The sequence below is a fragment of the Nicotiana attenuata genome, chromosome 5 (assembly GCF_001879085.1).
Source record: "Nicotiana attenuata strain UT chromosome 5, NIATTr2, whole genome shotgun sequence".
NCBI lineage: Eukaryota > Viridiplantae > Streptophyta > Magnoliopsida > Solanales > Solanaceae > Nicotiana > Nicotiana attenuata.
In genome coordinates this window covers 44,849,915-44,866,285 of record NC_031993.1, presented here as the reverse complement: position 1 = coordinate 44,866,285, position 16,371 = coordinate 44,849,915, and the positions used below count along the sequence as shown (strand labels likewise).

Below are 16,371 nucleotides of genomic sequence, written 5' to 3'. Positions count from 1 at the left end.
GATGTACCAGATGTTTTAGTTAATCCATAGTGCTTATGACTCTGTTCCACAGTTCTTGGGGTTTGTATGGTTGAGACCTTGCGTTTAATAGTTATATGAGTTATTCAAATTAGGTTGAGTATTTTGTTGTTTACATCTATTTAAATTGTTGTCAAATATTAGGCTTACCTAGTCATAGAGACTAGGTGCCATCACGACTACTTACGGGGAAAATGGGGTCGTGACAAGTTGGTATCAGAGCTCTAGATTCATAGGTGTTATGAGTCATAAGAGGGTTTAGTAGAGTCTTGTGGATCACTACAGAGACGTCTGTACTTATCTTCGAGAGGCTACGGAACTGTTAGGAAAATTTCACTTCTTTGATTCTTTATCATGCGAATAGGTTGATTATAAAAAACTAAATCATTGACTTTCTATTCTCTCACAGATGGTGAGGACACGCACTGCAAGATCTGACGATTAGACACCTGCGCCCCCTGCTAGAGCCTCGAGAGGCCGGAGACGGGATCGACATCGAGGACGGGCACGTGGTGTAGCTAGAGCACCTGCCCAAGGTGCGATAGAGGATCCACTAGTAGTTCCAGTTGGGCGTCAGATAGCCGAGGCGCCAATTGCCACGCCAGCACTTATGGAGACCCTCACACAGTTCCTGAGCATGTTCAGCACCTTAGCTCAGGCAGGGTTGATCCCACTTGAACCGGCCACATCTCAGGCTAGGGGAGGTGCACAGACTCATGCGGTCCACGCCCTAGAGCAGCGAGTCCAGGTTGATCAGGTCCTAGAGGTTATACCAGTACAGCTTGTTGCTCCAATTCAGCCTGTGGTTTGGGAAACAACATTTGAGGAGGAGCAGCTTAAGCTCGAGAGGTTCAAGAAGTACCACCCTCCTACTTTCAGTGGTTTGGCTTTAGAGTATGCACATGGTTTTCTTGAGTATTGTCACCTCATTCTCCGTACTATGGGCATTTTGGAGATGAGTGGTGTTTCTTTTACTACATTCCAGCTAAAGGGAGTGGCATATCAGTGGTAGCGGGCGTACGAGGTAGGTAGCCTAGTAGAGGCAGCTTCACTCACATGGGATCAGTTTTCAGAGTTTTTCTTGAGAGAGTTTGTTCCTCAGACCCTTCGGGATTCTTGGCGTGCAGAGTTTGAGCGGTTATGCCAGGGTACATGTCAGTGTTGGAGTATGTCGTCCAATTCACGGATTTGTCCAGGCATGCACCAGCCTTTGTTGCCATAGTCAGGGAGCGAGTCCGCCGATTTATCGAGGGTCTCAACTAGAGTATTAGATACAACATGGCCAGGGAGTTGCAGTCAGGCACTCCGTATGAGCAGGTGGTTGATATTGCACGGAGATTGGAGGGTATGCGAGACCGTGATAAAGATGATAGGGAGGCCAAGAGATCTCGTGGCACAGGGGGATTTAGTGCTAGTCACGCCGCAGCTTCAGCCCGTTGATATGCTCAAATTACACTTTAAATAAATAGTGTAAGGCATTCGGTGTCAAATATAATAACCGAACGAGGTTGGGGTCAAATCCCACAGGGGATAGGTGTGAAAAGGTTATTTCAGTAGTGTGAAACTTGACTTAAGTCGTAATTATATTCATTTAGCTTAACAAGAGAATGATATAATTGTGATTTAACAAGATAACTATTTTGTTATGGGAATGTGATTAATTTGATCAGGGAAACCAATATTTTGTCCCCATCAATGAAATTTAGTACTATCAGTGTTAATATGATATATTTCTAATGAAAGGTCCTTTGATATGCAAATGGTTTTTAAATGACTACCCTATATTTTCCAATGGTTGGGTAATATTTTCTTTTTATGATTTTTTCAAATTTAAAAGAGTTGCAATTAAGAGCAACCAATTAGTAGAATCCACTTATTCCTAAGCGATTCTATTAAACAAGGTCTAAGATCTTGAGTTCTTGATATTCACTTCTACCAAACCCTAGCCCACTTTTCCAAGTAAAGAAAGAGTGAAATGGAATAAGTTAATATTTGCAACCACCAACAATAAATAAAGCACAAGAAATGAATAAATATCAACTAACCGTTATATATATATTCAATGTCAAACACCCATTAATATTACACCCATTTAGGGTCCACAACCTTAGTATTTAAAACTAGCTACTCATACTAAAATACAAAAGCAAAGCAATAAATAAAGACATAAAGCTTACAAAAGTGCAAGATTCTCTCTTCACAAGCTTCCAAATTAAAGGTGTATTCAATGCCTTCAATGTTGTCCTTTTTTCAAACTTAATGACCTACAAAAACCCTAGTAAAGCTATTTATAGTGGACTAAAAGTCGGGGTCACACTGGAGAAAAATGCCCCTGCAGACACCTTCTGCGACCGCATAATGGTCGCAGACCATGTATGCGGTCCGCATAATCATTATTTCCATCGCAGAGTTGCAAATATTCAATCCCATAAATCCAGTGCATTTGCATTATGCGGTCCGCATATCAGTTATGCGGCCGTATTTCCCATCGCAGAAGTGTTGAGCAGCTTCTTCAATTGCAATTGTGCGGTCATTATGCGGCTCGCGGAAGTGTTATGCGACCGCATAATGGATCGCACAATCTTCTCTTCATTTGGCAAAATAGCAGCTTCAGTTTGCGGTGGTTATGCGGTTCGCATACCACTTCTGTGATCGCATACTTGAAGCATTCCTACTCTTTTGTGTCTTTTTGACTTCTTTTCCATGTGTTTGGGTCTTCAAGTCTTATGCACTACAAACAACCAAAACTTTATAAGATTTAACTACAAATGCATTGAAAAACGAACTAAAGTCTATGTAATTTATATCAAATGTGCCGAAATTCTACGGCACATCAACACCCCTAACTTAAACTCTTGCTTGTCCTCAAGCAACTAAAACAAAATTACCCTATCCTAAACTAATTCTATTTCCGACATGTCACAAAATAGTAGTGACTATAAATGGTTTTGACTGACAGCTAACAAGCATGTAATTTCTTTTATTTCCCTTTCCTGGAGAGCAACTATCATCTAACAATTCAACTAATCAACTTGTGAACTTCGAGCCTCAACCAAAATGAAAAAATGCTACTCACAGCTAAGTGTTCACTCGTATTCTACTTCAAGAACCTAACTTTTGCTAAATCTTGCAATTCATGAGCGCTCACAGCAAAGGAAATCCCCAACTCACACATATGTACCGGGGATGCAATCAAAACACTCTTGCACTCGAAACGAATGCTACATGCTACAAGTATCAGTCAATATGCTTGCCCTTGTTTTAACTTGCTGCTATCTCAGGACTGATTGACTGTAGATCACTAAGGACTTTTCACGGGTTATAATGTAGGCTTCGGGACGGGTTGGATGAATATTTGGGAATGTAGTGGCTATACCCTCCTTGAACTCTACATACATTTTGCTTCTTTACTACATAGCACTTATTGACCTCGAGTTACCGACATAGAACCACCTCAAAGTATTTCTTCAGTTTCCACAAGACTCCACTCTTTTTCTCTCTTTTTTTTGTAATTGTTATACACAACTTTGAGGTTGTTATTTTTTTTATTACCTAAAATAGTAAACCTTACCAATTTCTACTTTGTACCGGCACCCCCAACATAGGCTTGTAGCCTCATTCTTACCCGTTCAAGGAGGGATGGGTTCAAAAGAAGGAATTATTTCACAAAAGGGGTAAAGGTTCGTAATGTGGCAGCCAATAAAAGGTTAAAGACTCAATGGGGGTAACTAGAATAATTTATGTACCAGGGAGGTCAATTCGGGCAAAACTAGCTAGTAGTAACAAAGAGAGCCTAAGATCATTTCAGCATCGAATCATTAACCTGAGAGTTGCACTAATAAACCAACCGGGCAAGTTCTAGACATCACAAGTTAGGCATATGCACTATCTATACAAATCCTCACTCACTCACAACGCTTGAACTGTTCAACTCAACATAGTTTCAGCCCTCAAGTGAATGCAATGAAACTCAAGAACTTTCATCTTAAGATATGTAAGATTCTGAATAAGCATAAAGTCAAAGAGCGAGCCTCAAGTGCACAAGAATGACTAACCAATTTTTTTGTTTTTTTTTCTTATATGCAAAAGAAGGAAGGGTACCATTTATTTACACAATTCATCACATGCTTGAAGCTAGAATAGTTAACACCAAATAAGTCAAAACATTTCATGCTACTGTCGTGGTTCTACTATTACACCCTTGGAAAAGAACCCGGTAAAGAAAAACCAAGGGGAATTCAGTGCTAACCACGAAACTATACTACTAGAGTAAAGAGTATATGTACAACGTTTACACAAAATGTTTACACAGAATATGACTACCCCACCCCCAACCAAAAATCATGCATTTTCCCCAATCCATAGAGAATGTAAAAGTAAAGCTTAGGGACTTCCTGGGGCGCACTAGGCGCTCGGAGGAGCTGAGGAATCTAGGGAAAATGTGGGGTCATCTGCTGGCACTTTGGCAGCAGCAGGTGGAACCTCGGACTGTATGGTGGCCTCCAAGGCTGGAGCAGGAAGCTCCACCTGATGTGAGGCTTGGTCTGGGGCCTGGGAGCTACTAGCCTATCCTAGTGAAGGCTGAGTGGTCGATGGATGTGCCTTGGCAACCATGTCTGCTATAGAATGTGTTATTGTTGTCTACACGGCTGCTTCTTCTTCATCCAGTGCAATTGTAGAAGTTGCCACTTGCTTACCCTTGTTGTTCTGATGACCCTTAGTGTCCTCTACCAGTGCATCCTAATCTGTTTCCTCATCTTCTGAATCTCCCTCATCAGTCTCCCCTTCCGTCTCTCCGGATCCCTCCTCTGAAGAAATGTGGATATGTACAGTGGAAGCTGGAGCCTTTGAGATCTCAACACCCTGTGCCTCCGGAGCTGTCACCATGTTTGTGAAATCAAATTCTAAGCCGGGAATGGAAGTGTCAGTACCCTGCTCGCCTTCCTTCGGGAGGAAGGGGGTCAAGTCAAACTCCAAATTCTGCATCTTCTGCTGCTCTGATTTCCGTTCATAAACATCTTTCCTGAGCCGAGGCATATCTCCAACTTCACCCTGCTCAACCATCTCAAGACGCACTTCAAAGTGCTTTAGGCGATCCTCATAAGATTTATGATGTTGTTGAAGAGCGCTAACTGAGTCTTGGACGGGGATCAATGCTTGCCGGATGAGATTTGGGATTTCTTTTGTCAACTGGTCTACCTTAGCATTCGCGTGCGGAGCTAGTAGACCCAGCTTGGAGAGAGCTGGTAAAGGAACTTGTGGTTGTGAAGTGGTTGGCTTTGGAGTGTCTGTGGAGGTAGCTGGGGCAGTAGAGGTGTCAGGCAGTGTAGGGGTAGCAGGTGTTGCTGAGTCTGATGGATAAGAGAGTGAAGCCTCTGGTTGATTGTCTGTTTCCTTCTACTGTGCCACTGATCTGAGTGATGTCAATATCTTTGAGAGCTCTCTCAAGTCGATCATGCTTTGGCATAGGAGGCACACTCACAGCTTTACATAGAGCAGTGATCAAGCATGGGAAGGGAAGTGATGTTTGTTTTTGGTTTGCTCTGATCCCCAGCTCCCTGAATATAAACTGTCCCACATAAATATTTATGCATGTCATGATGCACACAATGAGGAGTGCCTTGTCAATGTTGATGTCAGTTTCATTCCTAGTCGGCATCAGACGAGAGCAGACAAAATTGAGCTAATATCGACCCTCTTGTGTGAGATCCTGCTTGTAAATCTTCTGGCGTGGGTCAATCTAGGAGGGTGTCCCCTTTGCTATGACAGATGCAATCCAGGCATGCTCGTCGTCCTTGTTGGCTACTTTGTCCTCATACTCAGCTGTGCCTGACCGCCAATCCTGAAAGTACAGGTCATTAATTGTGGCATCATCACAGAGTACTTGGACCCCTCGAACTTGGACAGATTGTGCAAATATCATGTTTATCTTTTGCTCAGTATTCCTTGAGGCACCATAAAAAGCATAGAACTCTCGTACATGTGTCTCATTATACTCATCCGGGACTTCAGTGAACAACTCCATTTTCTCTGCTTAATGTTCTCGATCATGTGAGGGTAGTGCTCCTTCAGCCCGTTTAGACTCAACTGCTTCTCCTCGAGAATCTTTCTCTTTGCTAGCCCTTCTTTGTACAGGTTCATGGAGCCTGTTACTCCAAATCTGAGATTTAGATCCTCCCCCATCTTCCGTCGTGAATCAGCCTGTAGGTCAACAGATGGACTGAGGTCACTTTGTGCCTCTTCCTCTTTAGACTGGGAGAAGTGCTCAGAAGTGCTGCGATTTGTCTGAGGTCGTGGACGTTTGGACTTTTGTGCTTGTTGGCTCAGAGTAGCAGCCCGTTTCATTCTACGAGCGGGCGGTGATCGCGTTGAAAGAGACTTCTTTGGTGCCATTCCTGTTAATGAAACACTGTGTGAGTGGGTGAAATAGCATAAGAATCACATTGAGACAAATTTAAACAAGAAAGTAGCTTGTGCGATGGGTTATGGGATCGCATAACAACTATGCAGGCCGCAAACCCATTGCAGGTTTTTAAGACACGGAAGGCAAAAATAATTATGTGATCGCAAAAGTGGCCGCATATTATGTTATGCGGCCGCAAAGTGGTCGCATTTCATCTCACCAGTTGAGCAATTTAACTGACCCTTTTTGCGGTACGTATGCGGTCCGCAAAAATAGTTTGCGAATCGCAAACCCTATCGTATAATCATTTTGCAGCAGGCCACCTAGTGTTCTTTTTGCGACGACTTTGCTGACCTCAAACCAATTATGCGGGCCGCAAAGATCGTCTTCTTCATTTTAAACGTGCTCCTTTCACTCAATATGCACACCACACTCACATGCTCTCCTCAAATTACCTACCCAGATTCCCATACCAAATTGTTGAGAGGAAGGGGGAAAGGATTTCAGAAAATATGAGGATTTCAAACAATTCCTAATCCCCCATTGTGGTCATAGTTCAATCAGTTGATTTCAGAGGAGGTAGGTACTCAGAATTCCCCCACTGTGTTTCATGAATAATAGCACACACAACCACTCAACCAAATCCCCACCACAATACGAACATTAATCAGGGGGAAATGGGGAATCAGGGGAATCGACTATGGGAACTCTGAATTGAGGAAGACACATGCAATACAGCCACAATAAAGAGGGAAAAGAATCACATACCATATGCCTGAGAAAGATAATGTGGACGAAGTGAGTATTCTATGCGAGTTTGATCCTCTTCGTGTGATTGTGTGTGTTTTGTATGTTTTCTCTTTTCTTCTTTTTTATTGATTTTTTTGTTGTTGCTTGATCGTTTTTCAATGTTTGTGTGTGATGAGAGTGAGGGTGTGAGTGATATGCGAAAGGTTAGGGCTTTTGTACCTGTACATTGTGCGGCGTGTAAGTCCATCGCATAACACATTATGCGGTCGCATATGTGTTGTGCGATGGACTAATGACTGGGCTGCCCAAACTTACTTTGTGATGCATTCTGCGATCGCAAAGTTGTTATGCGGCCGCAGAAGTAGAAATCTTACCGCATTTTTGAAACCCAATTTGCCAATTTTTCTGCCTGCGTCTGCGATGACTATGCGGTTCGCAAAGTCATTATGCGACCGCATAGTTGCCGCAAACCATGGACCTTTCTTTTATTCATTTTCCTTAGCACTAGCACCCTGTTCATGATATTTTGGAATACCTGCACTCTAACACACACTTCAACATGCTTAACACTATCAACTAAACCTACATAAATGAAAAACTAACAAAAAAGTGTTACCGCACATGGGTTGCCTCCCAAGAAGCGCTTGATTTAAAGTTGCGGCACGACGCTATTGACCCTATTTGGGCTATTCAGTGGTGGGGGCTACTGTTGGACTATCCTTTATAGCGAATTGTTCTATCTGATGCCTTTCTCCTGTGGTACCGAGGTAATGCTTGACTCGTTGACCATTCACTTTGAAAGTTCGAGTTCCATCCTTCGACTCCAGTTCAATAGCACCATAGGGGGACACACTCACAACTGTGAACGAGCCAGACCATTTGGACTTGAGTTTTCCCGGAAATAACTTGAGTCTTGAATTGAAGAGTAAGACCAAGTTACCAGAATTGAATTCCCGCTTCAAGATCTTCTTATCATGGATAAACTTCGTTCTCTCCTTATAAATGGCTGCACTTTCATAGGCATGGAGACGGAATTCCTCCATCTCATTTAGTTGTGTCATCTCAGGTTAGCAGCCTCGGCCCGGTCAAGATTCAAATTCTTCAATGCCCACATGGCTTTGTGTTCAAGCTCCACTGACAAGTGATACGCTTCACCAAAAACCAACTGGTACAGTGAAGAGCCAATAGGAGTCTTTAATGTTGTGCGATATGCCCACAACGCATCATCTAGCTTCCTTGACCAGTCGGTCCTGTTTGCATTGACAGCTTTTGCTAGGATGTTTTTGATTTCCCTGTTAAAAACTTCAACCTGACCACTCGACTAAGGATGATAAGGTATGGCCACTTTTTGCTTTACACCATACTTTTCAAACAGCCCGGTGAAAGCCTTGTTGCAAAAATGAGAACCACTATCACTTAGAATGGCCCTGGGGGTACCAAACCGCGTGAATGTGTTCTTCTTCAAAAATACGGTCACACTCCTTGCTTCATTGCTGGGCAAGGTGATTGCCTCGGCCCATTTGGAGACGTAGTCCACAGCCACCAAGATGTAGGTCATGCCAAGAGCTCACGAAAGGGCCCATGCAGTCTATCCCCCACACATCAAAGATCTCGACCTCCAGTACAAAATTCATAGGCATCTTATGTCTTTTAGATATTGACCCTTGTCTTTGACATTGATCGCATGTCTTGACTATTTGATTTGCGTCTTGGTAGATCCATGGCCAATAGTAGCCACATTCAAGCACCTTTGCAGCCGTCCGATTTCCTCCATGATGACCCCCAACCGGAGAATCATTGCATGCTTTCAGAATTGGCATTACCTCATCTTTCGGAACACACCACCGAATGATGTTGTCGGCATAAATTCAGAACAAAAAGGGTTCCTCCCAGTAGTATTGCCTACATTCCCGCAAGAACTTTTTCTTTTGATAAGTCTCCAATCCATCGAGAACAAGGTCACTAACCAAAAAGTTAGCAATGTCGGCATACCAAGGAGCAAATGTGCTAGACAATGGCAATATGTGCTCATTTGGAAAAGCATCATTGATTTCAAGGTCTTCTTTTGGTCTCTCTGCCTCTTCAAGCCTAGATAGGTGATCTGCAACTTGATTTTCTCACCCTTTCCGATCCTTGACTTCGAAGTCAAACTCTTGCAACAAAAGGACCCACCATATCAATCCTTGTTTGGCATTTTTCTTCGTCATAAGATAGCGAAGAGCAGCATGATCGGTGTAAACTATCACTTTGGATCCCAGCAAATAAGCCCGAAACTTTTCAAAAGCTTAGACAATGGCGAGAAGTTCTTGCTCAATCACAGTGTAATTCATTTGAGGGAAATTGAGTGTCTTGCTTGCATAGTAGACAGGGTGAAGGATCTTGATATGACGTTGACCAAGCACCACCCCAATAGCTACACCACTAGCGTCACACATGAGTTCGAATGGAAGAGACCAATAGGGTGTGACAATAATAGGTTCCGTGGTGAGCTTTTCTTTCAATTCCTCAAAAGCCTTTAGACACTTCTCATCAAATAAAAACTTTGCATCTTTTTCAAGGAGCTTGCACATGCGATTTGCAATTTTGGGGAAGTCCTTGATAAAATGCCTATAGAAGCCGGCGTGCCCCAAAAAACTTCGAACACCTTTTAGTGATTGGGAGGAGGAAGCTTCGAAATGATTTTGATATTTTCCTGGTCAACCTTTATGCCTTGCTTGGAAATTTTGTGGCCCAAAACAATGCCCTCGTCCACCATGAAGTGGCATTTCTCCCAGTTTAGCACAAGGTTTGTTTCTTCACATCTTTTCAGCACTTGTCTAAGGTCGTCAAGGCAATGCTCAAAGGAATCACCCACTATAGAGAAGTCATCCAGAAACACCTTTAAGAAATCTTTCGCCATGTCCGAGAAGAATGACATCATGCACCTTTGGAAAGTAGCCGGGGCGTTGCATAGCCTGAACGGCATACGGCTAACAGCAAAAGCCCCATATGGGCATGTGAATGTTGTCTTCTCTTGATCTTCCAAGGCAATGTTGATTTGATTATAGCCAGAATATCCATCCAAGAAGCAATAGAATGACCTTCCCGCTAGCCGATAGGCAAATAGTCTTTGCAAGTGGCATTGTTTAGCTTCCGGTAATCCATACAAACTCTCCATCCAGTCACTGTTCTCGTTGGGATGAGCTTATTTTTGTCATTTTGAATCACGGTCATGCCTCCTTTCTTTGGCATGCATTGCACCGGACTCACCCAAGAACTATCGGCAATGGGGTAGACCACCCCGGCATCTAACCAGTTGATGATTTCTTTCTTTACCACCTCTTACATGGAAGGGTTTAAACTTCTTTGATGCTTCACAATTGGTTTGCTCTCTTTCTTTAATTGTATCTTCTGCTCACAAATTCCACAGGAATCCCTCGGATGTCCGCTATTTTCCACCCAATAGCTTTCCTGTGCTCCCTTAAGACATCCAACAGTTGTTCTACATGCACATCATTCAACAAAGAAGAAACGATTACCAGCAGAGTGTCGTTAGAGCCAAGAAATATATATGTAGAGTGTGGTGGAAGTGGCTTGAGCTCATGTTGCGGCTGCTCAATAATTGAAGGCTTGGTGGGAGGAGGGACTCTATTTTCTAAGTCAAGAGAAAGTTGCGTTGGTGCATAAGTGTAGGAGCCAAGTCCTTCTAATGCATTCACCGATTCCATGTACCCCTCCATGTCTTCACCATCAAAATTTACCAAAATAGCCGCCAACGCCTCACCAAGGCATTGTTCTTCCATCTTCATCTCTATTGTGTCTTCTACCTTATTGTGATGACCCAAAAGGTCATCACTTATTTTAGAAATAAATTTTACATTTTGAGGCCTTAAAAACCTCTTTCAGTATCACCTTGATTTGCGTGCGTGGTCCGGGCGCGTAGCCGGGAAGCTATTATGTGAAAATCTGTGAAAAATGATGAATTTTGACTTTAAAATGAACTTAAGTTGACTTCGGTCAACATTTTGGGTAAACGGACCCGGACCCGTTATTTGACGGTCCCGGAGGGTCCGTGGGAAAATATGGGACTTGGGCGTATACCCGAAATCGAATTTCGAGGTCCCGAGCCCGAGAAATGAATTTTTAAAGAAAATTATTTTCTGGTATTATTTATGAGTTTAGGAAACGAAACGAGTTTAAAATTTTATGGTATCGAGCCCGTATTATGGTTTTCGAGCCCGGTACAGGTCTTATATGTGAATAAAGATGAGTCTGTGAAAATTGGTAAGAAACGGAAGTCGTTTGAGGTTATTCGGACCCGTAGTTGTGAAAATTGATACTTTGGAAGTTTTGAGACTTTTCCTAGATTTCTATGCTAAATTCATCGTTTGAGAGGTTATTTTGGCGATTTGATCGCACGGATAAGTTCACATGATGTTTTTGAGTTAGTATGTATATTTGGTTTGGAGCCCCGAAGGCTCGTGTGAGTTTCGGGTAGGTTCCAGGGTGTTTAAACTTAGGAAAACACTATTGTTGCATCAGTTCTGGTGTAACCGCACCTGCGAGTCGAGCACCGCAGGTGCGAGCTCGCAGGTGCGCATAGTGGGTCGCAGGTGCGGTCCCGTCTCTCGCAAATGCGGACAAGCTTCCGCAGGAGCGGGTCCCTTCTCGAAGATGCGGCCCCAGCGGGCCTAGTCATTTCCGCAGAAGCGATCACTTTTCCGCACGTGCGGTCACGCAAGTGCAACCCAGGCACCGCAGGTGCGGAAGTCAGGCAGTGGAGTCTTTTAAAACATAACTTCAGCGATTTATCTTCCAAATTTTCATAAAAATAGAAGACCTAGGGCGATTTTCTCTAGGGATTTTCTTCCCAAATCACAAGTAAGTGTTCATTAACTGATTTCTTTCAACTCTCTAATGTTTTTCATCAACTTTTATCAATAATCCTAGGGTTTTAATGGTAGAAAATTGGGGATTTGGGTAGAGTTAGGGCTTTTTGATTAATTGGAATTTTGACCTCATTTCCGGGTCGAATTTCAAAACTTATTGCATATTTGGGCTCGTGGGTGAATGGGTGAACGGGTTTTGGTCCGAACCTTGAGTTTCAACCAAGGGGGCCCGGGGTCGATTTTTGACTTTTTGGGGGAAAATGATGGAAAACCCATAATTTAGCCTTGGGATTGGATTATTTAGCATTTATTGATGTTGTTATATTAATTTGAATTAGATACAAGTAATTCGGAGGCGAATTCTAAAAGAAAAGCGGTGTTTGACGCTTGAGTTGGCCGTGGAAGTTCGAGGTAAGTGTTTCGTCTAGCCTTAGCTTGAAGGATTAGGAGTTGTGTCCTATTTTTTACGTGTTACTTTTTGAGTACGACGTATAGGCATGGTGACGAGCATCTATACGTTGGTGTCAAGCATGACCGTGAGTCTTGAATTGAAATTATTGTGTTCTTGATAAATACTACGAATGCCTAAGTTGTTGATTCTCTGTGTTGAGCAAGGATTATGATTATTCTCATGGAACTTACTTATGATTGAGTATTGGTGCTAGTTGAGGTAGTTGGATGTTGGAACACGTTGAGTTATAGCTGATCTTTCCCTTGCCGGGACGTATTTACTTATACTGTCGATTCCCTTGCCAGGATAGTGTTGTTTCCTTATTGGTCCCTTGTCGGGACCCTTGTTGTGATTGGTGTTGAAATATATATGTGGATCGGGTTGCCCGCCGCAACAATGATATAAATGGGTCAGGTTGCACGCTGTAACAACTATATAATTGGATCGGGTTGCACGCCGCAACAGTGATAAATGATATGGATCGGGTGGCACGCCGCAGCAGTAATGGTGGGTTTTGGGATCGGGTTGCGCGCCGCAATAATTGATAACATAAAGTGTTTATAGATTGGTTACGATTTCCTTATTGTTTGCGGTAAATTCTAAATTGTCCTTACGCCTTTCTCTTAAATTACGATTAGTATTGATATTGCCCCGCAGCATGTACCCCCTCCCATCTTTACTTGTTTATTTCATTTTTATTTTCCGCTGCATAGTATATAACTATACAGGTTTATTTGGTAGTCTAGTCCTAGCCTCGTCACTACTTCGCCGGGGTTAGGCCAGGCACTTACCAGCACATGGGGTCGGTTGTGCTGATACTACACTCTGAACTATGTGCAGATCCCGGAGCGACAGCTTTTGGACCATAGCTTTGGGTGGCAGCTTTCAGTCTAGTCAGAGATCCCGAGGTAGTCCTGCAGACGTCCGCAGGCCCAGCGTTCTCTTCTATCGTTATATGTATTTTGTTCTCATTACTCCAGAGACAGATTTTACCTTTCTTTCCAGACATTTGTATGAAGTATTCGTAGACGGTCCATGATATTGTGACACCGGTTCCGAGTAGAGATGTACTTGGTATTGTCATACTTGTTTTTGGCTAAGTTATCAGATTATGTCTTCTGTGTGTATTTAATTATTATTAATATTTCACTATTGATCGCATGATGATTTAAATTGTTAAAAAGGGTTAAATAATAGAGTTAGTGAATCTATAATGCTTGGCTTGCCTAGCTTTCACGAGTAGGCGTCATCACGACTCCCGAGGGTGGGAAATCCAGATCGTGACAAGTTGTTATCAGAGCTTTAGGTTACATAGGTCTCACAATTCACGGACAAGCTTAGTAGAGTCTGAGGGATCGGTACGAAGACGTCTGTATTTATCCCCAGAGGCTACAGAGTTAGGAAAATTTCACATCTATTCTTTCTTGTCGTGCGGTTTGGTTTCTCAATACTAACTGAATTTCTACTCTGTTCTTTCGTAGATGCCGAGAACACGCGCTTCCTCGTCCGCTGATCAGCAGCCCGAGCCCCCAGCAGCAGCTCCCACGAGGGGCAGAGGCCGAGGCTGAGGCTGTGCTAGATGCCGAGGTTGGGGCAGAGCTCAGCCCAGAGCAGCAGCACCTGCGGCGGAGCCTCAGGTTGACTTTGATGATGAGGTTCTGGCCCTGACAGTTCTGGTGGGCCCAGCTCAAGTCCTAGAGGGGTTTATTGCTACCCCAGTACTCCAGGATGCTCTGGTCCGTCTAGTGGGCCTTATGGAGTGTGTCACCCGAGCAGGCTTGCTTCCTATAGCACCAGTCGTCTCTCAGGATGGAGGAGGAGCCCAGACTCCTGCTACTCGCACTCCGGAGCAGATGGCTCCCCAGTTTCAGACTCCAGTAGCTCAGCCAGTTGGAGCACTTCAGCCGGGTGTGGTAGCCTAGACCGGTGATGGAGCAACTATGTCTGCCGATGCTTTGTGGAGATTGGACAGGTTCACCAAGCTCTTCACTACTACTTTTAGCGGTGCATCTTTTGAGGATCCCCAGGATTATCTAGACAGTTGTCATGAGGTTCTCAGGAACATGGGGATAGTGGAGACCAATGGGGTCGACTTTGCTACTTTCCGCTTATCTGGATCCGCCAAGACTTGGTGGAGGGATTATTGTTTGGCTAGACCAGCCGGATCCCCAGCTTTGACTTGGGAGTAGTTTACTCAGCTATTCTTGGAGAAGTTTCTTCCCGTTACTCAGAGGGAGATCTATCGGAGGCAGTTTTAGCGTCTCCAGCAGGGTTCCATGACTGTTACCCAGTATGAAACCAGGTTTATTTGATTTGGCCCATCATGCTCTACTTATACTTCCCACAGAGAGAGAGAGAGAGTGAGGAGGTTCATCGAGGGACTAATCCAGCCTATTCGACTTCAGATGGCTAAGGAGACGGGGAGTGAGATTTCATTCCAGGAGGTGGCCAATGTGGCCAGGAGGGTTGAGATGGTTTTGTCACAGGGAGGTGGTCAGGGGTCTGACAAGAGGCCTCGTCATTCAGGCAGATTCAGTGGTACCTCGTCTGGAGGCAGTGATTCGAATAGTAGAGGCCATCCTCCTAGGCCTTTTCAGTCAGCACTTCAGGTTTCTCACGATGCTTCAGGTGGCTGTGGTTCTCACATGCAGTATTCGGATCAGCAGTCCTACAGTGCACCACCAGCTCCTATCAGTGCACCGCCGCTCCTCCAGCTAGAGGTGGAGGTAGAGGTGCTAGAGGTGGAGGTAGAGGTGCTAGAGGTGGAGCTCAGGCCGCTAGGGGTGGAGGCCAGCCACATCAGGCCGTCTTAGAGATGTGGTTCAGGGTGGTGGGGCCCAGCCCCGATGTTATACACTTCTAGCCAGGCCTGAGGCTGAGGCTTCCGATGCAGTCATCACAGGTACTGTTCTGGTTTGTAGTAGAGATGCTTCAGTCCTATTTGATCCAGGGTCTACATACTCCTATGTGTCATCTTATTTTGCACTGTATCTGGTCATGCCTAGTGATTCCTTGAGTGCCCCTATATATGTGTCTACACCGGTGGGTGATTCTATTATGGTTGATCAAGTCCATCATTCCTGCATAGTTGTGATTAGGGGTCTTGAGACTCGTGTAGATTTGTTATTTCTGGACATGGTTGATTTTGATGTTATACTGGGGATGGACTAGTTATCACCTTACCATGCTATCTTGGAGTGTCATGCCAAGACTGTAACCTTAGCCTTCCCGGGTTTACCTCGTTTAGAGTGGAGAGGCACTCCTGGTCATTCTACCCGTAGTGTTATCTCTTATGTGAAGGCTCGGTGTATGGTCGAGAAGGGGTGTTTGGCTTATTTGGCATATGTTCGTGATTCTAGTGTCGATGTTCCTTCTATTGATTCTGTACCCGTTGTTCGTGAGTTCCCTGAGGTATTTCCTTCAAACCTGCCGGGTATGCCACCCGACAAGGATATTGACTTCTGCATTGATTTAGCTACGGGCACTCAGCCCATTTCTATTCCGCCGTATCGTATGGCCTCGCCTGAGTTGAAAGAGTTGAAGGAGCAGTTGCAAGACTTGCTTGAAAAGGGTTTCATTATGCCCAGTGTTTCGCCTTGGGGTGCGCCGGTATTGTTTGTTAAGAAGAAGGATGGATCGATGCGAATGTGTATAGATTACTGGCAATTGAACAAGGTGACGATCAAGAATAAGTATTCGTTGCCGAGGATTGATGATTTGTTTGAGCAGCTTCAGGGTGCCAAGGTATTTTCAAAGATTGACTTGAGATTTGGCTACCATCAGTTGAGGATTAGGGCATCCGATGTCCCCAAGACAGCTTTCCGCACTCGGTACGGGCATTATGAGTTCTTGGTGATGTCATTCGGGTTGACAAATGCCCC

General features: G+C 44.1%; 1 protein-coding gene across 1 annotated transcript; it reads right to left on the bottom strand.

Moving 5' to 3' along the window:
- LOC109226172 lies at positions 7,858 to 8,232 on the bottom strand. The gene has a single exon (XM_019390966.1). It carries the CDS (start codon positions 8,230 to 8,232, stop codon positions 7,858 to 7,860), a length of 375 nt encoding a protein of 124 aa, XP_019246511.1.